Raw genomic sequence first — 27726 nt, 5'->3', positions numbered from 1 at the left:
TAAATACATGAGGCGGGGCCAATACCACGTCCAACTGTTCAGAACCAAGTCTTTACAGTTTCAAGGCACAAAAATGTCCAACCAACAGAGAAATCTGAAAAAAGTAAATAAAGGGCCAGATGTGTACAATACACAGACATTAGTCTGATTTCCCTAACATTTAAAAATGCCTCATAAATGCCATGTTCCATTAAATAATACTGCAAGAATAATTTTTGGTTTCCATTTTGACTTAAAACTGAAAACACTTATACCCAGAACTATCATTCCGTTCATATGAAAAATACAGAAGGTGTGTTCTCTTCTTCCTATCACATGTGTATCTTCCAAAGAATTTCGAAGAAATCTCCCTCTCTGCATTCCTAAATAAAGATCTCTAGCAGTCTTCAGAGAACTTATAAAGCAGTACAAGTGCATTATTTCAGTGGATCCTCAAAATTACCACAGGCAGTCAAGACAGGAATTAGTCTCTTCTCCACTACAGAAAGGAAGGAAGGCTCAAGGAAGTCAAGCGGATAAGCCAGATGTCAGAGGGCACTCACTCTCCTCCCAGTCCTGTGCCCCATACACACAACCTGTGAGCAATCAGTGACAAGGGGAAGTCGTTCCTCATGCAAGGGGCACCTCCACAGAGAAGGCACATACAATACAGATGAAGAGGACTTCTAAAGTGGAGACTCCTTTAGCAGTGGTTTGAGAAATTATGTAAGATTAATGATCAAAATATTTCATGTCAGAAGTTGTCAATCATTATAGTTCTGGTACTGTTTTCTGCTTTGCTCACAAATATATGTGCTGCCTAAAATAATTCCTCCCAAAACCGATGTGTGTATATAAACAAAGACCTATAGGTAAAGCAAATGTGGCAAAGGTTAACCAGTGGATGTAAGTGAAGGACTTACAGGTGTTCATTGTACTATTTCTTGCAACTTTTCTTTAAGTTTGAAATTTTCAATATACAAAGTTTCAGAGAAAAGAAAAAAATACCTGCTGTCTTTGTCCGTTCTTTCATTTATGAGAGGAATCCATCGACTTGTTACCTAAAAAGAAAATTAACAAGAGCTAAGCCACAATGAGGATCTTATCTGAAAACTCTAAATTGAGGATCAATTTTAAAAGTGCCCCATTGAAATTTAACGAGATACAGTGAAAAAAGTCACACGTTCATACCTTATCAATAGAATGCTTGTTGTTAACGGCATAAACTATGCAGATGACGTTAGCCTACAAGAAAAAATTAAGAAATCAATGGTATTTTTAAACAATACAAATGTAAACAGTAGCATTTAATTACCAGCTAGTTCACATATTTGGGCCAAAGGAAGAATAAAATTTGAAACCTAAAAAAACCCCCACATTTAACATGCCTCTAAGAGGAAAAAGTTCCTAAGGACTTACTGCAAAGATACATACTCAAAGTCAGCAGTTAACAACAAAGAACTGAAAAGACCTAAGTGAGAAAATAAAAAGACAGACTCACAAAATCATCACTGCTTTCCCACCAAAAAGACCTACAGCTATTTTTGTTAACTCACCTGTGATATTTCTTGATGAAGCTGTTCATCACTCTGTTCTGCTTCTACAAATGACCAAGGCAAAAAATGTTCATTATTTTAAACATGTTCATAAAAACTAATGGCCAAGCTGACACCTACATGGCACGCATCCAACATCCCTCATCGCTCATGTCATTCACATAGTGTAGGGCCAGATGAGGTGGCTAAGACAAGGGCAAGCCCGGGAAAGGAAAGAGCTGGACTACGATAAGGAAGCTGGGCGGCGCTGGCAGACAAGTCTACCAGAGGATAAGTCAGGCACGAAGAGCAGAAGGCATTGTGTGATAAATCTAGGCCAGCATCTGATCCAGAGCTGACAAGGCTCGGGCCAAAGAGATCAGAAACCCAAGCTAGAAGACTAGGTGCTGCGGTCAGAAGCCCAGACAAAGAGTCCATCCACACAGGGTCAGAAGGCCAGGTGAGAATCCGGGCAATACAAGCTTAAGAGCTTGTATCTCAAGACAGCAGGCCCCAGAAACAAAACTGAAGCATGAGAGTGAAGAGTCAAGAATTCCCTTTCTAGCACCTATCCCTGGCCGGAATGGGTCTCGAATGGTGGATGTACGTATAACCCCCAGTGCAGGGGGTGTGCATGGTCATAGCTATGATGAAAAAGCATACAAATGAATGGGGTGCCTGGGTGGCACAGTCAGTTAAGCATCCGACTTTGCATTTCGGCTCAGGTCATGATAGCAGGGTCAGGAGATCGAGCCCTGAGTCAAGCTCTGCACTCAGCAAGGAGTCGTCTCCCTCTCCTTCTGCCCCTCTGGCTTGCGTGCTTTCTGGCTCTCTCTCAAATAAATAAATAAATAAATCTTTAAAAAAAGAGCATACAAATGAAGAGGAAAGCAATAACTGACATATTAATTTAGATCACCTTGTGTTAAATATTTCCCTCCAGAACGCCTGTTATTTCTGACATACAAACTAATACCATAAACGGGTACAATGGTATTTTAATTTATATTAAATAACTGGCCATATTTTAAGTATCTTTTCCTATGTTGAGTAATCAATGGGTAATGGCTTCAATTCCAATGCTGAAAAAGAATACTTTTGTAAATGAAGCAGGTTATAAGGCTGACTGCAGCAGAAAGCATCCGACCCCCTCAGCTTCTGGTATAGTGCTGTCTAGCAGCTGGATGAGCAAGCCGTGTATGCCATTTTTAATGTTCCAGTAGTCACATTAAAAAAGTCAAAAGGATGGGGTGCATGGGTGGCTCAAGAGTCTGACTCTTGATTCTGGCTGAGGTCATGATCTCAGGGTTGTGGGATCGAGCCCCATGTCAGGTTCTGCACTGGGTGCGGAGCCTGCTTAAGATTCTCTCTCTCCCTCTCCCTGTGCCCCTTCCCCTCAAAAAGTAAAAAAGGAACAGGTNCTCTCTGCATTCCTAAATAAAGATCTCTAGCAGTCTTCAGAGAACTTATAAAGCAGTACAAGTGCATTATTTCAGTGGATCCTCAAAATTACCACAGGCAGTCAAGACAGGAATTAGTCTCTTCTCCACTACAGAAAGGAAGGAAGGCTCAAGGAAGTCAAGCGGATAAGCCAGATGTCAGAGGGCACTCACTCTCCTCCCAGTCCTGTGCCCCATACACACAACCTGTGAGCAATCAGTGACAAGGGGAAGTCGTTCCTCATGCAAGGGGCACCTCCACAGAGAAGGCACATACAATACAGATGAAGAGGACTTCTAAAGTGGAGACTCCTTTAGCAGTGGTTTGAGAAATTATGTAAGATTAATGATCAAAATATTTCATGTCAGAAGTTGTCAATCATTATAGTTCTGGTACTGTTTTCTGCTTTGCTCACAAATATATGTGCTGCCTAAAATAATTCCTCCCAAAACCGATGTGTGTATATAAACAAAGACCTATAGGTAAAGCAAATGTGGCAAAGGTTAACCAGTGGATGTAAGTGAAGGACTTACAGGTGTTCATTGTACTATTTCTTGCAACTTTTCTTTAAGTTTGAAATTTTCAATATACAAAGTTTCAGAGAAAAGAAAAAAATACCTGCTGTCTTTGTCCGTTCTTTCATTTATGAGAGGAATCCATCGACTTGTTACCTAAAAAGAAAATTAACAAGAGCTAAGCCACAATGAGGATCTTATCTGAAAACTCTAAATTGAGGATCAATTTTAAAAGTGCCCCATTGAAATTTAACGAGATACAGTGAAAAAAGTCACACGTTCATACCTTATCAATAGAATGCTTGTTGTTAACGGCATAAACTATGCAGATGACGTTAGCCTACAAGAAAAAATTAAGAAATCAATGGTATTTTTAAACAATACAAATGTAAACAGTAGCATTTAATTACCAGCTAGTTCACATATTTGGGCCAAAGGAAGAATAAAATTTGAAACCTAAAAAAACCCCCACATTTAACATGCCTCTAAGAGGAAAAAGTTCCTAAGGACTTACTGCAAAGATACATACTCAAAGTCAGCAGTTAACAACAAAGAACTGAAAAGACCTAAGTGAGAAAATAAAAAGACAGACTCACAAAATCATCACTGCTTTCCCACCAAAAAGACCTACAGCTATTTTTGTTAACTCACCTGTGATATTTCTTGATGAAGCTGTTCATCACTCTGTTCTGCTTCTACAAATGACCAAGGCAAAAAATGTTCATTATTTTAAACATGTTCATAAAAACTAATGGCCAAGCTGACACCTACATGGCACGCATCCAACATCCCTCATCGCTCATGTCATTCACATAGTGTAGGGCCAGATGAGGTGGCTAAGACAAGGGCAAGCCCGGGAAAGGAAAGAGCTGGACTACGATAAGGAAGCTGGGCGGCGCTGGCAGACAAGTCTACCAGAGGATAAGTCAGGCACGAAGAGCAGAAGGCATTGTGTGATAAATCTAGGCCAGCATCTGATCCAGAGCTGACAAGGCTCGGGCCAAAGAGATCAGAAACCCAAGCTAGAAGACTAGGTGCTGCGGTCAGAAGCCCAGACAAAGAGTCCATCCACACAGGGTCAGAAGGCCAGGTGAGAATCCGGGCAATACAAGCTTAAGAGCTTGTATCTCAAGACAGCAGGCCCCAGAAACAAAACTGAAGCATGAGAGTGAAGAGTCAAGAATTCCCTTTCTAGCACCTATCCCTGGCCGGAATGGGTCTCGAATGGTGGATGTACGTATAACCCCCAGTGCAGGGGGTGTGCATGGTCATAGCTATGATGAAAAAGCATACAAATGAATGGGGTGCCTGGGTGGCACAGTCAGTTAAGCATCCGACTTTGCATTTCGGCTCAGGTCATGATAGCAGGGTCAGGAGATCGAGCCCTGAGTCAAGCTCTGCACTCAGCAAGGAGTCGTCTCCCTCTCCTTCTGCCCCTCTGGCTTGCATGCTTTCTGGCTCTCTCTCAAATAAATAAATAAATAAATCTTTAAAAAAAGAGCATACAAATGAAGAGGAAAGCAATAACTGACATATTAATTTAGATCACCTTGTGTTAAATATTTCCCTCCAGAACGCCTGTTATTTCTGACATACAAACTAATACCATAAACGGGTACAATGGTATTTTAATTTATATTAAATAACTGGCCATATTTTAAGTATCTTTTCCTATGTTGAGTAATCAATGGGTAATGGCTTCAATTCCAATGCTGAAAAAGAATACTTTTGTAAATGAAGCAGGTTATAAGGCTGACTGCAGCAGAAAGCATCCGACCCCCTCAGCTTCTGGTATAGTGCTGTCTAGCAGCTGGATGAGCAAGCCGTGTATGCCATTTTTAATGTTCCAGTAGTCACATTAAAAAAGTCAAAAGGATGGGGTGCATGGGTGGCTCAAGAGTCTGACTCTTGATTCTGGCTGAGGTCATGATCTCAGGGTTGTGGGATCGAGCCCCATGTCAGGTTCTGCACTGGGTGCGGAGCCTGCTTAAGATTCTCTCTCTCCCTCTCCCTGTGCCCCTTCCCCTCAAAAAGTAAAAAAGGAACAGGTAAAAGTACATTTTTATTTAACCCAAGATATTTAATATTTCATAAAATATTAAAATTTCTTTTTTTTTTTTTTAAAGATTTTATTTATTTCTTTGACAGAGATAGAGACAGCCAGCGGGAGAGGGAACACAAGCAGGGGGAGTGGGAGAGGAAGAAGCAGGCTCATAGCAGAGGAGCCTGATGTGGGGCTCGATCCCATAACGCTGGGATCACGCCCTGAGCCAAAGGCAGACGCTTAACTGCTGTGCCACCCAGGCGCCCCAAAATATTAAAATTTCAACATGTACGCAACACAAGAATTATTAATGAGATTTACATTCTTTTTCTCACACCAAGTCTTCTAATTCCACCTGTATTTTATACATTACAGCACATTTCAGCTTAGACTAGCCAAGTTTTAAGCGTTCAATAGTCATATGTATCAGACTGCACAGTCTAATATTTTACTTTTAGAATATATGGAATACCAGCTTAGNCAAGTTTTAAGTGTTTCAATAGTCATATGTATCAGACTGCACAGTCTAATATTTTACTTTTAGAATATATGGAATACCAGCTTAGGAAAACAAAGTATTACCAATGTAGTTATGCCATTCTTACAAATAGATTTTATTTTTTAGAGCAGTTTTAAATGCACAGCAAAACGGAGTGGAAGGTACAGAGGTTTCCCATATACCTCCCACCCCCACATAGCTTCCTACATTATGAATATCCCCCATCAGAGTGCACATCTGTTACAACCGACTCCCAGCGTGGGGCTCAAACTCACAACCCCAAGATCAAGAGTCACACTCTCTACCGACTGAACCAGCCAGGCAAGCCCCCCCTTTTTTTTAAAGAAGTCTCAGAACACAGCAAAATAATTTAGTGATTAAAAAGTAAGTCCTAGGGTCGCCTGGGTGGTTCAGTTGGTTAAGCATCTGCCCTCAGCTCAGGTCATGATCCCAGGGTCCTGGGATGGAGCCCCACTTCAGGCTCTCTGCTCAGGGGGGAGCCTGCTTCTTCCTCTGCCTGCCACTCCCTCTCTCTCCCTCTGGCTGTCAAATAAATAAATAAAATCTTTGAAAGAAAAAAATGTAAGTACTAGTGGGTAGAAAAATTTTAAATTATTAAAAGCAATACAAATGTGCTTTTATTATCATATAAAGTAAGCAAGCTGACAACTGTTTTAACTATTATTTGGGGGAGGGGACAAAGGCTGATAAATTAAAGAACAAATTTAGAACTCAACAAATTCTCAAATTCAGAACTCTTTCTACATCATCAGAGCATTCCTGAATGCCTGATAACAAAATTAATCCAGAACTTATCTCTGCAAACATGCCAAGTCAAGGAGGATAATGATTTATCTACTACTTGTCATTTACCATCACTCTTTCCTCTTCATTATTATGGAATCCAACTTAGTAAATCTGGGACAGAGAACTACAAGACAGAGGCTTTATATGTGGTATGGGGTGGGGGCTGGCAGGGAGATATAAATGAGACGAGAATAGTAAATGATTATTGCTAGAGAAAAAGGTACACCTATTCTGGAATATATTTTAAAGCCCAGTATGTATACCTTTTTTGAGGACTATTAAATTAACCTGCAGGTTCACCCACATGAGGATAATCATTACCTGAGTAATCTACGATGTGTGTTGGAACTCTCTCAGGGGTGACATCAGCTGGAATGGTAATTTCTTCTGCCCGGGGAGGAACCTTCATTTGTAAACAAGTATAGAAAAGAAAAAAAAAACAAAAAAATTTTGGGTATTATCAATCAAACTTGTTAACAGATCATGTAAATTCATCTATATATTAGCCCCTTCCACCCATACCTACCCTTTCAAGATTTATTACACTTTTAAATGCTTATTTTTGTGCTTGCACCCACAACCCTGAGATCAAGACCTGAGCTGACCTGCTCACCAACTGAGTCATCCAGGCGCCCCAAAAAACACTTCTTTTTAAAAAGTATGCACATTTCTACTTGTGTGGGCACAGGACATATTAAGGGTACTTCAGATCTAATGCAGCCTAAAACAATACTTAATTTGGTGTTTCAAACATCTGATTTTTAAAATGCTGTTTTTATTCCATTTTGTTGACTGCTTAAGATACTCTACAAACAAGGAGCTATGTTAATCGAAAGCAATTCTCAAATAAAACAATACATTACCAAAATTAATTTCTTCTAGAAGATAACTGATTGGCTATATAAGCCTTGTTTAATGAGTCCATTTTTTAAGAAAGACTGTATGATTTTTTAAACCAATTAAAAACCTTTTATCCGTACCCAAGAGGACTATGCTAAAATGACAATTCTAAACTCAGTTAAACGATCATAGAAAACTTTTAGGTATTATACTCCAAGTGATCATATGATAATATACTTCATTTCACAAATTAAGTAATTACTTACTTCAGTATCTTATTTAAGAGGGGGAAAAAAAGCAAAAGAAACAATGAACGATCATGTGGCACTTGTAATTGTTTGAAAACACTACCATATAATGTACCAAATTCCTGTCTGAACAATGAAATTATACAGATATTCCTAACTAAACAAGATTAAGGAAAGGGGAAATGCAAACTGTGGGGCTAATAATACCAACTATGTGAAGAGAATAAATAGTGTTCATCCCATTTGCATCAATCCCATTCCCCCAAACAAAATTCTAACTATACATAAGACCTTAGCCAACAGTCCCTCATTCTGTAACACAAATATATTGCCAGTAATCATAAAACCGCCTTACTTTTGGTGGTACTCTACTATAATTAAGCTTACCTCATTTGAGACACAAAACAATCCTTTGAGGTAGGCAGAGGCTTGTAAAATGACGCAGTGGATAATATTAAAGGTTCTCAAATACGGGGTCAGAAACCTAGGGGCTCTAATGCCTCAAAGACTGGGGAGTGTCAGATGGAAGGCAGGTGGGGAGCCAGCCAGACTTTTCAAGCCCTTACTTCAACTAAAGGAATACTCACCTATTTTATATTTTGGGGTTATGAATAACATTTTATTTTTAAGAAAGGGTTAACAGCTTAGATGATCTTAATATCCCTTCCAGCTCCCATTTTACAGATGAGACAACTAAGGCACAGAGATGACAAATGTCTAGCCAAGATCAAAAGGAGGAAAACTCAGATCTGGTGTGCTTCTTGCTCCTGCACGACATTTCAGGGATGTCTTGTATAAACTAATATGAGCCCTTTTAAAGTCACAACTGTCAGAAAGGAAACACATGCCAAAAAAGTGCAGAATTTATCTCACTTTAACTCAATTTTGATAAATTTAAAAGATCTTAAATACAGAAAAGACATAAAACTGTTTACCTCTTCTGGGAATTCTTCACTGACCAGAGACATAATCAGTGATGTCTTCCCAACTCTAGCTGTGAAAACAAACATCATTATTTCAATAATAAAATGCTTCGGTTCTACACAAGCTCAAATTCAGCAACCACACAGCAGAGCCGGTCATTCATTAGCCAAAATCAGAGGCATCCAAATCACCCAGTTTTAGTACAATGCTTAAAGTATCTTTTTTTTCTGCTTAGAAAAGTTATGCATGTCCATTGCTTAAAACAAAAAAAATTACCAAAATATATAAAAGTAAAAATCTTCCTTCACATCCCTCTTTATCAGTTTAGTATATGTAGTCTCCCAGATTTTTTCTTTGCTTACATTATTATAACTAGTATAATCACGGCATTCACACTATTTTACAATCTTCCCTTATCATTTAAGTATGTACTTGGGCGGTATTCCATGTCCATACGTAAAAATTTCCTGGGAGGGGTGAAGGGGCAGTTATTACGTAATGGACACAGAGTGTTTATTGGGGATAATGAAAGAGTTTTAGATAGAAAAAGTGCTGATGATTACACAACACAGTGAATGTATTTAATGCCCCTTAACCGTACTCTCAAAAATGGTTAAAATGTCTAATCATACATCTTATATATTTTATCACAATTTTTATTTTTATTTTTTTTTAAAGATTTTATTTATTTATTTGACAGATAGAGACAGCCAGCGAGAGAGGGAACACAGCAGGGGGAATGGGAGAGGAAGAAGCAGGCTCATAGCGGAGGAGCCTGATGTGGGTCTCGATCCCAGAACGCCAGGATCACGCCCTGAGCCGAAGGCAGACGCTTAACCGCTCTGCCACCCAGGTGCCCCAATTATCACAATTTTTAAAAATAGCAACAGGAAATCCATTTTATATTAGCATGAAAAACCTTTTACATTATTTTTTGACAGTTGTATAAGAATCCAACGTAAGACATGTCCTAATTTATTAATGCAGTCTCCTAACAATGGGCTCTGTTCAAGCTTTTGCCTTTATAAACAGTGCTGCAATGAATATTTTTCCAGGATAAATTCCTAGAAGTGAACTCAGGTTAGCATGCATAATCCTCTTTATTTTTAATAAACATTGTTAAATCACCTCTAAAAAGGGACAAACTAATTTACATCCTCACCAACAGAAGATCAGTGTGTCTGCTTTGGACATCCTTACATTCTTTCTTTTTTAGGGTATCATATGGAAAAGCTTAGTAAGAGCAAAAGTAACTTTCCTCTTATATTTTGTAACCTAGCAAGATTTTTAATGCACACACTTAAAAATCTTCATTTTCATTCGGAAATTTCATTTCTATTCCCATCACTTTCTGATCATATACATTCAACTGCATCAACCAAATCTTTTTGTGATTCTAGACGAAAACAATCCATCTGCCTGTTACTGTCTGCCATAACAGCAAACCGGTTTCCAAAGGTAAAGCCAAAATACGAGAGAACTGGAAAATTTTACAGTGAAGAAAAGCCACATTCCTTTTTTTAAATGACTAAAAGAAAGGGTGACTAAAAGCACAAGTCAAGGGGCGCCTGGGTGGCTCAGTTGTTAAGCATCTGCCTTCCGCTCAGGGCATGATCCCGGGGTCCTGGGATCAAGCCCGCACCAGGCTCCCTTCTCTGCTGTGAGCCTGCTTCTTCCTCTCCCACTCCCCCTGCTTGTGTTCCCTCTCTCGCTGGCTGTCTCTCTCTCTGTTAAATAAATAAATAAAATCTTGAAAAAAAAAAACACCACAAGTCAAGTCTCTGGAAAAATGATGAATGGCTGGGAAATAGAGTACTGGTAAAAACAACCTAGAGGGTGTGCTGCAAACGAGTCGAGTGTTGCTAGTGGAGGCTCAGAGTAGACCATTTGACAGGTATCTTCTAGCTCCGATTTCTGAGGATCTTTTCAGTTTACTTGTGTGAGAAGGCTTGGGCCTTTTTCAAGTAGCTGACTATAAGATGACACCTGAGTTCCAACCACGTCAGTGAATCCAGAGCCCATCATCACAGAACTGCTAGAATCCAGTTATCAATGTCTTATCCAGCCCCCTGAACAAATTTTGAGATGAAGAACCTGGGACCCAGAAACAGTGATTTCTTAAGATCTCACTAAAAACTCACTTGTAGACTTAAGAGAATAACCCATCTTCTGATGGCTAAGCCAGTGTCCTCTTTCCTATGACATTCTTTAGAAAAATATGAAGACATGGGATGCCTGGGTGGCTCAGTCTGTTAGATGTCTGCCTTTGGCTCAGGTCATGCATGATCCCAGGGTCCTGGGATCAAGACCCACATCGGGCTCCCTACTAAGTGGGGAGCCTGCTTCTTCTCTCCTGCTGCTCCTTCTGCTTGTGGTCTCTCTCTCACTCACTCTCTCAAATAAATGCAATCTTTTTTTCTTTTAAGAATTTATTTATTTATTTGACAGAAAAAGTGAGAAAGAGCACAAGCAGGGGGAGCAGCAGGCAGAGGGAAAGGGATAAACAGACTCCCCGCTGAGCAGAGAGCCCGACACGGGGCTTGATCCCAGGACCCCTGAAATCATGACCTGTGCGGAAGGCAGACACTTAACCGACTGAGCCACCCAGGTGCCCCTCAAATAAATAAAATCTTAAAATATATATATATGTGTGTATATATATATATAAAAGACAATAATACAGAGAAGGAATGATAGCCCCNCGGTGACCCTCAAATAAATAAAATCTTAAAATATATATATATGTGTGTATATATATATATAAAAGACAATAATACAGAGAAGGAATGATAGCCCCTAAAGTCAGCAAGCACTACATACACAAATACTATATAAATTAATTAAAATATTCACTGATTCACTGGTGACTAATCTAGCAGCTCTGGTTCCACTTTTTTTTTTTTAACTTATTTTGAGAAAGTATCAGACTTACAGAAACACTGCAAAAATAGTACAAAGGAGTCATAACTATTCTTCAACCAAATCCCTCAAATGTTAACATTATACCACATTTGCATTATCATTCATTTCCTCTCCCTTCCCCTACCCTCTATATTTTTAAAGCCATTTAAGAGTAAGTTGTAGACATGATGCCCCTTTACCCTTAAGCACCTTAGTATGTATTTCCTAAAAACAAGATCATTCTCTTCCATAACCATGTTGCACTCTCAAGATCAGGAAATTAACACTAACATAGTGCTATTATCTACTCTGTTGCCCTTATTTCACATCTCACCATTTGACCCATCACCACATTTTATGGAAAAGAAAAATTTTTTTCTTCCCCCAGGATCAAATGTTGCATTTGGTCATCATGTCTCCTTTGTCTTTAGTCTGGAAGAGTTCCTCAATTGTTTTTATCTTTTATGGCCTCAGCATTAAAAAAAACAAAACAAGTCATTTAATTTGTAGATCATCTCTCAATTGGGTTCGTATGATGTTATCTAATAATTAATTTCAGGTTTTGCATTCTGAGCAGGAATGCTCCAGAAATGATACCGTATCCCTCACAGTGCATCACAGCAGTAGAGAGATGATGTCAATTTGTTCCATTCCTGGTGATGTTAACTATCATCACTTGGAGGAGGTGGTGTCTGCAAGTTATTATCATTCCCTTTGTAATTGATAAGTATCTTGTGAGAAGATAAGTTGAGACTATGCAAACATTCTGTTTCTCATCAAACTTTCACTTACTGGTTTTAGCAGCCATTCATGATTCTTGTCCTGTGTTGCTATAGTGGTTGCTACATGGTGATGTTTCTATTTCTACCAATCCTTCTACCTTACTTTGCATTCTACTTTAAGGAAAAACTCCCTTCTGATTCATATCAGCATGGTCTCATGGATTCCTACATTATTCTAAGTGTTATAATCCACTACTGTCATTATTTGGAGACTCGAATTGTTCCGTTTTACTTTGAAAAATGACATTTATGCAGGTATAAATCAGCATTACTATATGACCTCATTTCATAAATAAATATGTATTCACACTGGGAAAAAAACCCAGAAGGATCTATACACCAACAGCAGTCATCTCTGAAGTAAATGTAATTTTAACTTTGTGTTTTTGTACTTTTGCATATTTTCCCAATTTTCTACAACAAATATAAACAATTTTTGCTACTAGAAAATGTTAACAAGTACTACTTTAAAAGTCACTATTTGGGGACACCTGGGTGGCTCAGTCAGTTAGGTGTCCAACTCTTGATCTCAGCTCAGGTCTTGATCTCAGGGTTGTGAGTTCAAGCCCTGCACTGGGCTCCACAATGGGCATGGAGCCTACTTAAAATTTTTTTTTACAGATGGCAATTAAAATTTACCTAAAGACTGGCATGTTAAATGCATTCTTTCATCTCTTCAACAAATAATTCTCGAGCACTTATCTATATACCAGCCCCTATTCCAGGTGCTGGGGATACCCCTGATCAAGGCACTAGGTCTTCCCTATTTTTACATTCATGGAGATTATATTCCAACAGATTTATGAGATTTTCACCAATAAAGAACATTCTTTCTACACATCAGAACAAAAAGTAAAACTTCAAAAAGTGGCCATCCTTGATTGACCCTTCCTCTGTACTGAGCATTTGAGCTCTGTCAAATTTTCCTTAGGAATTTTTAATGTTAATTCCTTCCTCTCTGTTCCCACTTTTCTGTAATTCTGGTACTTCTACTGAAACACTTCCCAATCCCAACTTTCTAGCCCCTCCTCCAACCTCTCCTCTTCTTAAAATCCATCAACAATACAAATGCCAATCCATCTCTCTTAGACATCTTTTCATTTTCTAATTCGTCTGATCAAAAGCCTGGACTCTCAATTATCTATCACATCAAGGTGAAATATTCTACTGGCCTTTGAAAATCATGCATAATTTAACCCTGCCTCATCTTTCTAATCTCATTTCCCACTATTCCCACATACACGATTTGCTCAAATAAGGCCATTCTGCTCTGTGTAAGCACAAACAGGCTATGATGGATCTTGCCTCCTCATATGGTTTTCTTCATCTAAAACCTCATTCTCTCTCTCTCCTCTGCTTTCCCGAATGTTAACCATCTCTCAAGGACAGCACAAATTCTATGTCATCCCTAAAGACATCCCAGGGCTACTGGAGCCCTCCCTTTCCTTCTTCGAACCACTTCTGTGCCACATAACTTGCTTTCACCTTGCCCAAGCACAACAGCATTGCTATTGTTTCAGCCCTGCCATTTAAGAAATTAAGTTCTACCTCATGGAGCTTCTGGAATATCCCATTCAAAGTTTTTCTTAACAGCAACTGAAGAGCTATGAACAGCAGGGTAACTTCTGAGGGGAAAAATACATTCTAAAATTACTCTGTTCAATTTGTCTTTAGTAGAAAATAATGAATGTTGAAATTTCCAATAATATTAAAGGAGGGTGTGATATAATAAAGAATCCATCTGGTCTTCATCCCCACCCAGTTCCTGGCACAGAGCTTCAAAATCCCTTGGAAGTTCCTGTGCCATAGGAGTGTCTTTTGGTCTCTTTCAACATACCTGAGTTTATCCTCATGAGATGAGCCATTAGGGAGAAGGGAGGGCCTAGATAGCTTCAGGATGGGGACCGGTTGTCAGAAAAACCAACCATGTGATTAGTGGGTTGGAACTTTCAGCCCTACCCCAAAACCTAGCAGCTGGTCGGGCGCAGGGCAGAGGGAGCCCAGCGATTGAGTTCAATCACATGGTCAATGATTTAATCAATCATGCCTACATAATGAAGCCCCATATAAAAACTCTGGACATTAAAGCTCAGGGAAGCTTCCTAGTTGGTGAACATAACGATAAACCAGGAAGGTGGCCCACTCTGACGCCATGGGGACAGATGCTCCTGGGCTCAGGACCCTTCAAGACTGGGGGCCCCACTTGCAGTTGGTGTCTAAAGTAAGGGTAATCTTTTTGGGGACCTTGCACTTTAACTTGTAGGATCTGATGCTAACTCAGGGAGGTTACTGTCAAAATTGAAATGAATTGTACAACACTCAGTATCAGAAAATTGTCAGAATGAAAAGGGCATGACAGTTTTGTATTTATAGAAAGTAGTGATGGCTCAAAAAACTGAGAAACACTGTAACAGACCTTCTATCCAAGAGGATGAGTTCCACTCTGGCCTATTTGCCCACGTCTGGACCAAACTAGGGAAAAAAAAAAACCACTGGAAGATCATACAGAGAGTATTAACGTATACTTTTATATGACCTATCTTCCCTGTGCAGACTCCTATTAATTCACTTGCTAAGTATTTACTTGATTGTCTTCCAAGTACAAAGTTTATATTCTCTATAGGGATTATATGGAAAATGTATTAAACAAGATAGATAAAATTGCTATGAAAGAGGTACGGATCAAGGGCTACGCTCAATCACTCTTGAGAAAAGGGAAAGGGGATAGTGAAGGGTGGGAAGAGAAAGGGATATTTTCTGCTTTAAACATAGCAGAAAATCAAAAGGCTCTTAAAAAAAAGCTTATTGTTTGGTCTCAGGGAGGGAAAACTGAGTAATCAGTTAAGACATGTACATTCTTCAGAGAGTACTGTGCGTGTGTAACACCTTGGCAAACATCCAGCATATCACCAGCGATCTCCTGAAGGACTTCCTAGTCCTCCTTATGAAAACTTTACTTTTCCTACCAGCTACTAAGTGTCTCTGGAAAGACTAAGGAACAAGAGTTTCATTATCACCCACAGGAAATTCCACAAGGGCAGACAATGTGTCTTTCTCGCTCACTATCGAATCTTAGCTCCTAGCAAATGCTCTTAGTAAATGCAGTTTATGGCTTAGCGGTGAAGAGCACAGATTTGAAATTTAGGAAAGTGGCTGGTTACTTTTGAGAGAAGGAGAAGGAAATACAAAGAGCTTCAACTGATTGGTAATGTTTTCTTTATTAGGCTAGATGATGGGTATTTGTTTTATTATTCTTTATACCTTTGATATAAATAGTTCACCAAAAAAAAAAAAAGGGAAAAATAATACAGGCTTTGGAATTAGCCAAGACTGGACGGAAATCTTAGTCCCAGGGCTTACTAGCTGTGTTTCTCAAGCAAGTCGTCAAGCCTCAGTTTATTAATCTATATAAAGCTGAACAGCTGCAGCTGAATTGGTAAGAGGATTAATTAAGATGACCGACACGTAATGCTCAGCACAAAACCTGGCAAACATTAAATACACAAATGGTAGTTATCATGATGATGATGATGATCACAGTTTAAATTAAAGGAGTTAAGTGAGCACTAGAATGGGCCAGAAAATTTGGATTTGGGAATCAGCTTTCTAATTAGCAGTATAACCTTGAATTGTCACTGACTCTCTCTGGGTCTCAATTTTCTCATCAGTTAAAAAAGAAAAAAAAAAGGACTAGAGGCTCTCAGTGCTTACACTCTATGATTAATCTATGCTATCATGTAGCATACCTTAGAAGCCCAGCATGTAAACAGATGAAAAAGTGCACATTACGTGTACCTTACAGTAACATACCTTAGAGAATCCTAGCAATGGCAGACAGATCCCCAAACTGTATCTGTTATCTATTTTAATTGTGTATGGGAAAGTGATTTGTCAGGAACAGTCATCTGTCTATAAGAACAAAGTGGGACTCACCAAGGCAATATGGGGTCCAAAAATTTCTAGAACTTGCTGACTTTATAATCAGCATTTCATAACTTTTTTCCTTAAATAATTCCTTTCATCATGGCCTTGTTTAGGGTCCCAGAAATCCCAAACCTTCAGCTAGCTCAAGGTAGCATTCATCTCAAAATCATAGCAGTCCATTCTAATTCCACAGGATTATGCACAATGGAGGCAAAACAGTTATCTTAAAACGAAGCAAGTCACTGCTTGGTTCATTTCAGCATCAGAAAACCTAGAACTTGGACCTCCTGCCTGTTTTTCACTCTTGGCACCTGAGGCTGCTGCAGAGCAAGAGGAGTGCATTTGGGAAAGTGCCCTAACCAAGTTCCTTGCAAGGAGTGGTGATGTCTGATTTGAGGCAACGCACAGCAGAGCTGCCTGTGGCCCACCTGACAGCAGGACGCCTCTGCTGTGAAGGCCAATCAAGTCCACCAGGCCCTGTCCTAGCCATTATTTTAGTAAGCAGTAAAACTCCCAGGTACTTAAGACAACAAACCTTTTAGGAAGATCCTGTGTACAATTCCTGTGACCACTGAACTTCTGGGTCTTTCTCACTAGAGTAAAGAGATCTTTTTCTCTAGTGTCTCCAAAATCCCACAACTACCGTCAGCACAGCTGTTCCCAGAAACAGTTCCGTTTCTGCAGAGCTCTCCTGGACATCTTACACATCTCTACATTCTTATCCTTGATCAACTATGCTAAGAATGGGGAAAATGAATCAGATGATCAGTAGCTCAACTGCGCCTTGGTATCCAAAAGGAAAGCAAGGCTCACTCGTGCTTGGCTCGTGAGAAATCTGCCTGCCTTAATGCCCTTCAGACCTTGATTCCTCTCACAATTTCCTTCTTAGAATTGTCTTTTTAAAATTCGGCTTGTAACCCACCACTCCAAAGTCCTCACAAGTTTCAGAAGAAACCTACCTACCTTTTAATCCACAGCTGGAAACATTAAACAAAAATGACCAAAATGAAGTCAAACACCAACATTAAAAGGCCTATTAGTTTCCAAGAAAGCTAAAGACTTCCCGCTCCTTAATCACAAACACGAAGGCCTTCAACACGCGTTCCAAGTTGCCTTTCAAGTCCCCTCCCTCACCATAACCCTTCCAGGTCATCCGTTCTTCATCTCTCTGCCTAAAACTCATGAAAACACCCCCTTTCCTGGCCATTGTCCCTTTCTGCTTTTCCCATGGACCCCTTACGTTCCCAGGAGTATTTTCAGAAGGGAAAGGCCAACATTCTGAGGAAATTCCGATTTCTTCACAGCTGGGCTCAACAAGGTAGCTCTGCCCTCCCGCCCCCCCCCCCAGTGCAGCAGCAGGCTCCCCCCAAGCACAAGCCTGCCACCAAGTCTATTCCAACAGGGCAGGCCTCAGGGCCAGACAAGAAAACCCCTTGGCAGGAGAAAGGGCACTGTAAACACTACAACAGTTAAAGAGCTTTACTTCTGCTTAATGATACAGACAGTTAGTGACACCAAAAGTGGGACTCATTCAATTTATTTATATGGATACTGCCACAGAGAGTGTGGTACTTCTATTTATTTACTCATTCGTATTCTGCCTCACCTGTTATAAAATCTGAGGCTGCAACAAATGCTTCCGTCTAGTTTCTGAAGTAACTGTACAGCAGGCCTTTTAAAAAGCAAAGAACAGGAATCTCTTCCACGTAAAAATCCAAGAATGATTTCCTCTTTTTAAAAAAGTTCAAAATCAGAGCAAGAGAGACAGATTATGGTGAACGCAGGAGAAAATGAGCACGTTTTCATTAGTATCATTTTGGGTTTCCTTTCGGAAGAGCAGTAAGATAATAGCTATTTCAATAAAAGATTGGCAGATGTGATTCAGTTAAGAAGTGCTTCAGTGAATCTAAACTAGAGCTTTTTTCTTCCATTAAGGCCTAACCACCCAACCCTGAGTGAGACTCAAAGAAGTAGGGAAGCAGCAGGTTTAAAATTACAATAGGCCACTAATTTTAGCCTAATTTTAATTGAGAAATAAATGAGTACCTTAAAAACAAGGAAAACATTTTAGAATACTAAATTTTAAAAACTATTTAAATAAGCCTACAATTCAAAAGGCCCCCCGACAATGGCAGATTTGAGTATAAACACTACATATTTTCAACTGCTCCGAAAAATAATTTCCATAAAGGAACAAACTTCCCTAATTACTGTACCAATTAAAACTTATATTTAATATAAATACCATATAAAATATACTTACATAATTTTATAACAATAAGTATAAATTTAATAAATTAAAATATTTAAAAATATAATTTAAAAATCTCTAATGTAAGTATTAATATGGAGGACAAAAAATGATTGTTAGCCAGCCATTTAAGGGTCTCTACTTCCTCTATTTTGCCTGAGAAACACTGAAGTAATCTATAAAAACAAAAGGCACGTTCACCATTATCCCCAAAGAGGGAAGGCCTTCTGATAGTTCAACAGGACATGCCACAGTGCTGAGACTCCACGCTTCTAAGTAGGTCATCCATGGGAAACATAATTCATTACTATACAACAAATTATCTAGATGTATCCAGGCTAAAAATTTCTTTGTCTTTTCATCACATCTTTTGAACATCTAGTTCTAAATGACAGCAAATTCCTAATATTCATGAAGCAGAAGTAACATTTTTTGGTTCTAATTACCATCCTACCAGCCATACTGGCTATTTTTCTTGATAACAAACACCCCGCGTTTCAAGTGGTAAAGGGACCTACTCCTCATTTCTATCGGCTGCTTCTTATGAAGCCTTGTTGGCTCTCCCTAAATTACGTAATTAGAATATACAGGGATGAGGAGGGTGACTATGGAGTTACAATTTTTAAATGGGCAACTTTAGCAATTGGGGCAATAGCTGAGTACCGTGCCAAAGGAAAATTTCATTGACCATATGCAGACTAAACGGGCAGAAGAACAAACATTATACAGTCTCTCCCTCTCCTTTGAACTGGATAAACTCTAGTGGCCAACTGGTACCAGAGGAACAAAAGACAGGTCTTAATACACATGTGAGAAGGATATAGAATAGCCTCCCGAGAAACAGAAGAGACTCTAGACGATGCTTCAACATTCTTGGTCACGAACTATCATCCAGGTACTAAACACAGAGTAACTGAAACTGGAGGAGTTCAATCTTCAAGTATCACTTAACAAAGACCAGAATGGAAAGCAATATGGCTTTAAGGGATTGCAGAAAGTTTTTTTCCTAATGTAAATGCTAGCTTATTACTGAAGTTTCTTTCTTATTCCTATCTTATGCCTGAAGAATCTTTCTCAATCCCACTAAGATGACCTCTGGTGTTTCAAGGAGAACTGAGCTCTTTTGGCAAGGAATATAACTGCTGGCGGCCAAGACCTGGAATAGATGTGACACGGTCGTTAGAAGTCACTGGTCTACTTAATTGCCAGAACACAGGAATCTCCCAGGAAAAACCAAGCTAAAGACCTCGAACAAGACACTGGACAAACACTGCCCTCAAATGCTAACAATAACCACACATAAGATTGGATTTAAGAAAGGAGAATGGTCAAATGTTTGTGACTAAGAGGAGTGGTTTGGAAAACAAGGAAAGACTAAATAAATGGAACTAACTTGAACTCATTCATTCTTTCAAAAACTATGGATGACCTGGGGCACCCAGGTGGCTCAGTGGGTTAAGTGTCCCACTCTTGATTTCGGCTCAGGTCATGATCTCAGGGTCATGAGATCAAGCCCCGCATCCAGCTCTGCATTGAGCATGGAGCCTGCTTGGGATTCTCTCTCTCTCTTTCCCTCTGCCTCTGCACTGGGGATCTAGCTTAACTACTAACAACTACTGTTGACCAGATGCCTTACTGATGACATAGTCTATTAATACATATTTTGTATGTTATACGTACTATATACTGTATTCTTACAATAAAGTAAGCTGGAGAAAAGAAAGTGTTAAGAAAATCATAAGGAAAATACATTTACAATACTGTACTGTAAAAAATCCCCATATAAATGAACCCACAGAGTTCAAACCCATGTTGTTCAAGGGTCAACTGTATCTGAGTGCCTACTTTGTGCCAGGCCTACTCTAGGCACTGGGGATATAGCAATGAACAACACAAAGCCTCTGCCCTCATGAAGCTTACTTTCTAGCCCAAAAAACAAGGGAACGAATATGCAGGGAAGAACTGCCTGAGTCAGGGACTCTTGTTGGGAAAGCAGGAGAGAGCAGTACAAGAGTGAAGCAAGGGCCAGATTGTGACAAACTTTGCAGGCCTGTATTAAAAAGTCTGGACTTTATTCTAAGTCAAAATAGAAATCATCAAAGAATTTTAAAAATGCGTAACAGGATCTGAGATATTTTTTAAAGATGACTCTGCCTGCTACATAGAGAACAGAGAATTAGAAGCAGGAAGACCAGTTAAGGAGAGATACTACAAAAGTCTAGGCCACAGCCAACCAAAGCCTGAGCTGGTTTGGCTTGAACTAGTTTCATTAATCAGTTAGATATCAATATGTCTTACTCAATAGTAAGAGCCACCAGATTCATTTAAAAAGAGGATAACAGTTCCATTTTCTTACTGATTTTGACCAGTAAAAACAAACATATCTCAATTTAAAAACAACACTTAACTAAAACTAAATCTTGTGTACTTTTTTTCTTTTTCTTTTTTTTTTTTTAGTGTTTTTTTATTATATTATGTTAGTCACCATACAGTACATCCCCGGTTTCCGATGTAAAGTTCGATGATTCATTAGTTGCGTATAACACCCACTGCACCATGCAATACGTGCCCTCCTTACCACCCATCACCAGTCTATCCCATTCCCCCACCCCCCTCCCCTCTGAGGCCCTCAGTTTGTTTCTCAGAGTCCATAGTCTCTCATGTTTCATTCCCCCTTCTGATTACTTTTATGTAGCTACATGGTTTAGATAAAAGGCCATTAATGTTCGTGCTAATTTTATTGCAACAAGGACATTTGTTAAGCATAGTAATGCAAATCTAGTTAAATACAAATTCTAGCCAAAGAAGCTGACCATAAAAAATCATAACCTGAAAGACTAAGTTTTGTGTGGTCGCATTTTTAATGATTTAAACAATTTTGTTTAAAGAATGGCAACTGACTTTTAACGTGGCCTGAATGGTCCTCATTATGCTCAATATTATTAAGATAAGGTGCAGATGATATTTAAAACACTTTCACTTTCTCTGCAAATAAATACCTTAAATTTTATAGACAATCTAACTTCTTTGATCTGAGAACTAAAGAGACAGTAAGTGATTAGTTAGCATTTAAGCCTGGATGGGCCAGAATCCAGACTCTGGATGGGCCAAGACCCATTTCACCTCCAGAGTACAGCACAGGTTTGGCCAAGAGAATGCTGAAACCATTCACAACTTTTTGGGAGCTTCAAGGGACAGAATAACATGGTTATTCTGGGTGGTTCAGGGACAGTAACAGCAGTAAAATGTACTGAAGTGACAGAGAGAAGGAACAGACTTCACAACAATATCAGAGATGATGCTCCCTTTTTCTTTCTTTCTTTCTTTTTTTTTTTTTGCTTTTCCCATTCTCCTTAACCATCTTAAAATGACAACTAAATTATACCACTTTTACCTTAAAAAGTAGGTTTCCTGATAAATCCATGTGTTAGACCAATTTATTTAAATTTTTTTATTTGTTAAAAAAGCCTTGGTCACATTTATGTTTACCCAGCATTTAAAGCTGTACAGCTAGCTAGGCTAATAGCTGTCAAATATTTACATTAAATCTTGCAATGCTTCAAACATTTTTCCCCCAAAATACCAGCTTTTAATTTAACTAATTAAAATTACATATTTCATGTTAAGTATAATTCTAATATTTTTAAATGTGAAAAAAATTATCTATATGGTAACTGGCCTAAAGTTTTTGGTACAAATCTTTTCAAGAAAAATGTCTTCCTTAAAAACTAAGTCTTCCTTTCAGGTTAGGTTCTCCCTGTGATCAAAAAGCTCATGCACGCACACTTTTCTCAACTCTCCTATTTGCTTTCATATCTGCAGAACATGGTTTTTATTTTTATTTTTTTCATAATAATATTTTTATTATATTATGTTAGTCACCATACAGTACATCCCCGGTTTCCGATGTAAAGTTCGATGATTCATTAGTTGCGTATAACACCCAGTGCACCATGCAATACGTGCCCTCCTTACTACCCATCACCATTCTTATCCCATTCCCCCACCCCCCTCCCCTCTGAAGCCCTCAGTTTGTTTTTCAGAGTCCATAGTCTCTCATGCTTCGGTTTTTATTTTTCTAACAAATTGTGAGTTCTTTTATGTATTTCTAAATACTGTTAATATTTTAATTTAAATGACCTAAGGCTGAACAATATATCTTACATATATATATATAGCATATCTATTTAGATGTTTTACAGACTAATTACATGTAATTGCTTATTATATTCAAAAGTAAAACAAAAACATAGGATTTTTGCTTTTAGAAAATTAGTATTACAATTACTGTACTATAAAACTATTTTACGACACAGTTAAGGAGCAGCTTTTTAAGTGGCTCATCTACTCACTTTCTCTACCCTATTCCAAATGCATCAGGTATGAATCATATGTCAAGTAACAACATCCTGAACTTTGTCAAGGAAATCCACGCAAAATACAGATTAACATATAGTTATAAATAAAGACTAAAATTCACAACTGCAAACCAAAAAATAAACTGTGTCAGGCCAAGCTTACTTCCAAATTCTCATTCTAAAGACTTCTCCAAACAGCAGGTGAACAGAGATTTCAATGAATATCAAAGAACACTACAGAAAAGGGTAAAAATGTGTTAGCCGCCTTCCTTGGGAGGGCATCACAGTGACCTAGAGGGGCTACTCTAGGATGAAATGTGGTTTGAAACAGAATGCTTCGAAACATCAGTGACAGAGCATTAACTAATGTACAAACAAGCAATTCAGTCCTCCCAGCCCACTTTCCTATTTTAGTCCTACCAAATGAGTCATGTAACTAGCCAAGTGATATCAAGAAGTCCCTGTTGTTTTGTTGCCAAGTCAGTGACCAGAAGGCATTTCTCCTTTATTGTATCTTCAAAGGGTGAAATCTAAGAATTTCTAGGGGGTCTTATATGTATGTGTCAGTTTGGGTCTCCTGTGTGCCTGTTATTTATAAATTAATTACCAAGTAGCTATGGAATAAATAATGCTGGGGGGGGAATTAGGCTTTTTGGTGACAATAATTCTCTCAACTAAAGGACCCTCCCCAGATAATTATTCATTCATTGAGCACTTGTATACCTTGAAGTTGAGAGTAAATTTTTGAGGAAATATCGAGGATACCAGGAGTTATTCCAATGCAAAGGGCAACTAACGCCAAAACCGCTCCACACCTTGAAATAAATGTCTAGAGAGTGGGAAGACTGCGAGCACCAAAAAAAAAACAAAACAGCAGAACCCTGACCTTGCCGGCAGTCGAACAGTTCTGCACCCCTCCCCCCTAGCTTCCCCGGGAGCCGGTTCACGCCATCCCAATTGGTCAGTCGGCCTGTTCCAGCACCTGCCTGGCAGTGACAAGCGAATCTCCACGGAAGACAAGAGGGTCTGAAAAGCAAGCGGCCTCGGAAACGCTTTGAGGCCCAAGAGGAAAGGATTCCAGCGGAAAAGGAGGAGATGAGGCCGGCGGTCAGAGGCTCATGGGGAAAAGGCTTGCGAGGACGACTGGGGGCCAGGGGCGGGAGGTGTTAGGAGGGCCCAGGTGAGGTGAGAGGCTGAGGGCCGCCTGCGGGCCGCGGGAAGGGGAGAGCTAAGGGGCTGGGAGGCCCGAGGGCGCGGAGCGGGGCGAGCAGGCCCAGGGCGGCAGGGGATGCGATGGCCCCGGCGCGCGGACTCACGTTCTCCCACTAGCAGGATCCGCACGTCTTTCTTCATGTCTACGGCTCGCAGGGGCCGGGCTCGGCCCGCACGCATGAAGCGGACGCCTCTGGCCGGGAGCGCCCACCCCGCGGCGCCGCTCTCCCAGCGCTGCCGGCACCGCCTGCCAGCCTCCCCCGCCGCCCCGCCCGATCCTCGGCTGGGGCCTGCCGCGCCGCCTCCTCGGCTGCTTCCCCGCTCGGGAGCCGGGACAGCTCCAGCTCCGCCTCCTCCGGCACCGCAGGTTGCAGCGGCAGCGAGGCCGACGGGGCGCCGCGAGGGACTAGCGCTTTCGGAACGCGAACGCTTTCTGGGCCTGAGCGGCGCCCCCAGCGTCCAGCTCGCCGCAGCGCAGGGCCGGGCGCCTCGCCCACCCTCTTCCCGGCCCCGGGGGCCGCGGATACGCCCGCGGCTGGAAATTTGAGTGGCAGATCCGCTAGTCTGACTCTATTTATTTTGCAGAATTGGGGCAGGAGAAGGTACTTGTCCAAGGTCACATAGCTAGAGCTTGGCAGTGACTCAGGACGGGAATATTCGCACCAGACTATAATCTCCAGGAGGGCAGCGACCTGCCTACCTGGTTTTCAGTAGCATCCATACTTCATTGGACGTAGCCTTCAGATAATGCTTGATTGACGAAGGGGTGACTGGCTCCCGGGGTAGAGCCTTTCTCACTACCCAAAGCCACCAACCCTTGCTGCTTTTTGTCTGCGATGCTTACAAAATAAAGTTCTAAATAATGACATTCTTTTTTTTTTTACCTTGTCCTTGTATACAGATTCATTTCTTTGTAGCAAACTCAATGACTTTCCTCTGCTCTAAGCCAAACTTAGTTTCTAAACCAAACTAAGCCACTTCCATGGTTTCCTTTGAGCAGGTCTTCTGATACTTACCTTTAGTTAGGCTTACTGAACATAATGCTGGACACGTAGATGTCACTGGATAATAAACTATTACTCATTTTTCTAAAGTTACCTTATTTCCTCCTGGCCCTCTCTATCTGGAGGAATTTGTTGCTACATCCTGAATGGTAGAACAGTGCTTGGCACACACTGGGAGAGAGAGAGAGAGAGGGAGAAGAATAGAGAGATATATAGAATTAATGATGCAGTACTGTCTGCATAATGTGCCCTTTTTTCTATCTTAAATATTACATAGTAAGTTTTTAGAGGAAATAAAGTGTGCATAATACAATCCCCCTTTGTCATAGAAGAAGCCATGGGGTGTTGGTGTAGCAGATAAGAGCTGCTGGCATATTGCAGGGGATCGAATCCAGAGTCCATTACCTAATTAGATATGTGATCCTGAGTAAGTGCTTTTACTTCTCCAACCTGTCCATTCTATAACACCGCAATAATGATAACAACGCTTACCTCTTCAGGTGGTTTTGAAGAATAAGCAAGATAATACATGTCAAACATTTGATACAGTGCCAGACTCGGTACTGCTCTGTTGATCTCAGCTACCATTGTTAAAGCAAAGTGCGCTGAAAAGTTTTAAGCCACAGGTTTTGAGGCAAATACGCTGTTACCCTTACAACAGAATTTCGCCTCTTAGTATAATGATGTCCCTAAGGAGCATAGGAGAGGAAGCCCTTCCAAAAAACACTTTGTGATATAAAGAGGGAGATAGGAGAAATACGCTCCCTGCTCGCTGGGAGATAATGAAGTCCTATTCTAGGAGGGATGCAAATAAGATGGATAGAAATGTGAAATTCAGGTGTCTTGATAACCAGATCTTTCAGGGAAAATGATTCCTCTGAATTTTAGTATTACACGATGGTTGAGTTGAAAAGACCCCTACAGAGCACCTATTCCAATCTCATTACCCTATAGATTAAAGCAAAACCCAGAGAGATACCGTGACTTGCCTGCCAAAGGCAGGGCAGCTGAGACTGAGCCCGGGCTCTGCCATCCTTGGCGTGTGACTCTGGGCAAGTCACATCACCTGTTGCCTCAGTTTCCTCTCTGCCAGATGAAGACTATCATCTCTTCCCAGGCTCCTACCTTATGGAATTGTTTGGGGGATCTCATGAAATAATATATGTGAAAAAAACTTTTTCTTAAAAAAATAAATGTTAGAACACAAAGGACAAAGGCCCTTTACAGAGGGGCAAATTCTTTAATGCCCTAAACCCTTTGTAGAGAAGCTTGACCCCAGGAGCGCTGCAACAGCATCGCCGGCTGATGACAGTGTTAATTCTGAGCGACTTCTCCAGAAGTATGAAAAGAGACAAGGCCTTCACGGTGTTGTACGTGTGTGCTGGGCAATAGCTTTGGCATTTCTATTAACTGAAATGTCTGGAAGGCAGGGGACTAAGAAGAGTTTATTTGGCAGGGGAACATCACAGAGTTAACACTGGGAACTCCTTTGTAAGTAAAACTTACTTAAAAAGCCAGACTCGGGGCACCTGGGTGGCTCAGTTGGTTGAGCGTCTGCCTTTGGCTTGAGTCATGATCCCAGAATCCTGGGATCAAGCCCCACATTGGGCTCCCTGCTCAATGGGGAGCCTGCTTCTCCCTCTTCCTCTGCCACTCCCCCTGCTTGGGCTCTCTCGCTCTCTTTCCGTCAAATAAATAAATAAAATCTTTTTTTAAAAAAAAATAAAAATCCTGGGGCGCCTGGGTGGCTCAGTTGGTTAAACGTCTGCCTTCAGCTCGGGTCATGATCCTGGAGTCCCAGAATCAAGCCCCGCCTTGGGTTCCCTGCTCAGCAGAGAGTCTGCTTCTCCCTCTCTCTCTGTCCCTCACCCTCCTCCAGTCTGCTTCTCCCTCTGCTCCTTACCCCACTTGTGCTCTCTCTTAATATAAATAAAATCTTTAAAAAATAAAATAGAAATAAAAATCCAGACTCAAGGCCTGCAGAAAAGAGACAACCAACAACCACTTTCAGTAGGCAACAACTAATGGTTTGGTACCAACGGAGATCAACACTCACGAAAGTGGGGGAGAGGGTGCCTGGGCCTCCAATGTAAGTTTCTTCTTACATCCCCTCTCCATCTCCTGATCAGCTATAATTCTGGCGCTTTGGCCCCCTGCACTCCCGTGATATGCCCTTCTCATGATATTAACAGGCAACCATCAGGGGTCACTGCGAAGATCACCTGGAGACAGCATAGTTCAGGGGTTAAGAGCAGGGACTCTGGTGTCTGCCTGCCTAGGTCTGAACCTCAGCTTTACCAGTTACTAGCTGTGCACCATCAAGCAAATTGCTTAACTTCTCTGTGCCTCATCGGCTAAGTGGTAACAACACCTCATGCAATTGTAATGAAGATTAAATGTGTTACCATAGTAGGAAAACAGAATAGTGCTTGGTACATGGTCAGTGATTTACAAATGCTGAAT

At 40.4% G+C, this 27726-nt stretch overlaps 1 protein-coding gene and 1 long non-coding RNA gene across 5 annotated transcripts in view; both read right to left on the bottom strand.

The window, feature by feature from the left end:
* RHOT1 (ras homolog family member T1) overlaps positions 1 to 24616 on the bottom strand; it is a 65659-nt gene extending 41043 nt beyond the window's left edge. For 2 of the 4 annotated variants that reach the window (XM_011230683.3, XM_011230646.3), the window contains exons 1-6: positions 24364 to 24614; positions 8843 to 8901; positions 7141 to 7222; positions 4121 to 4164; positions 3756 to 3809; positions 3573 to 3625 (exon numbers count right to left, since the gene is read on the bottom strand). In XM_011230683.3, the coding sequence (XP_011228985.1) occupies positions 3573 to 3625; positions 3756 to 3809; positions 4121 to 4164; positions 7141 to 7222; positions 8843 to 8901; positions 24364 to 24439 (368 nt within the window). In that variant the 5' untranslated portion in view covers positions 24440 to 24614. Of the gene's footprint in view, positions 1 to 3572; positions 3626 to 3755; positions 3810 to 4120; positions 4165 to 7140; positions 7223 to 8842; positions 8902 to 24363 lie in introns of all 4 variants that reach the window. The other 2 variants (XM_011230606.3, XM_002912347.4) reach the window with 2 other exon arrangements.
* LOC117795802 lies at positions 11 to 2301 on the bottom strand. Its single transcript, XR_004619958.1, has 3 exons — positions 1536 to 2301; positions 1171 to 1224; positions 11 to 1040 (listed from the first exon to the last, which is right to left on the bottom strand). It is a non-coding gene; the product is annotated as an uncharacterized LOC117795802 (long non-coding RNA).
* Positions 24617 to 27726: the final 3110 nt, after the last annotated feature.

This window comes from Ailuropoda melanoleuca, chromosome 13 (assembly GCF_002007445.2).
Source record: "Ailuropoda melanoleuca isolate Jingjing chromosome 13, ASM200744v2, whole genome shotgun sequence".
Classification (NCBI taxonomy): domain Eukaryota; kingdom Metazoa; phylum Chordata; class Mammalia; order Carnivora; family Ursidae; genus Ailuropoda; species Ailuropoda melanoleuca.
This window is presented reverse-complemented; position numbering and strand designations above follow the sequence as displayed.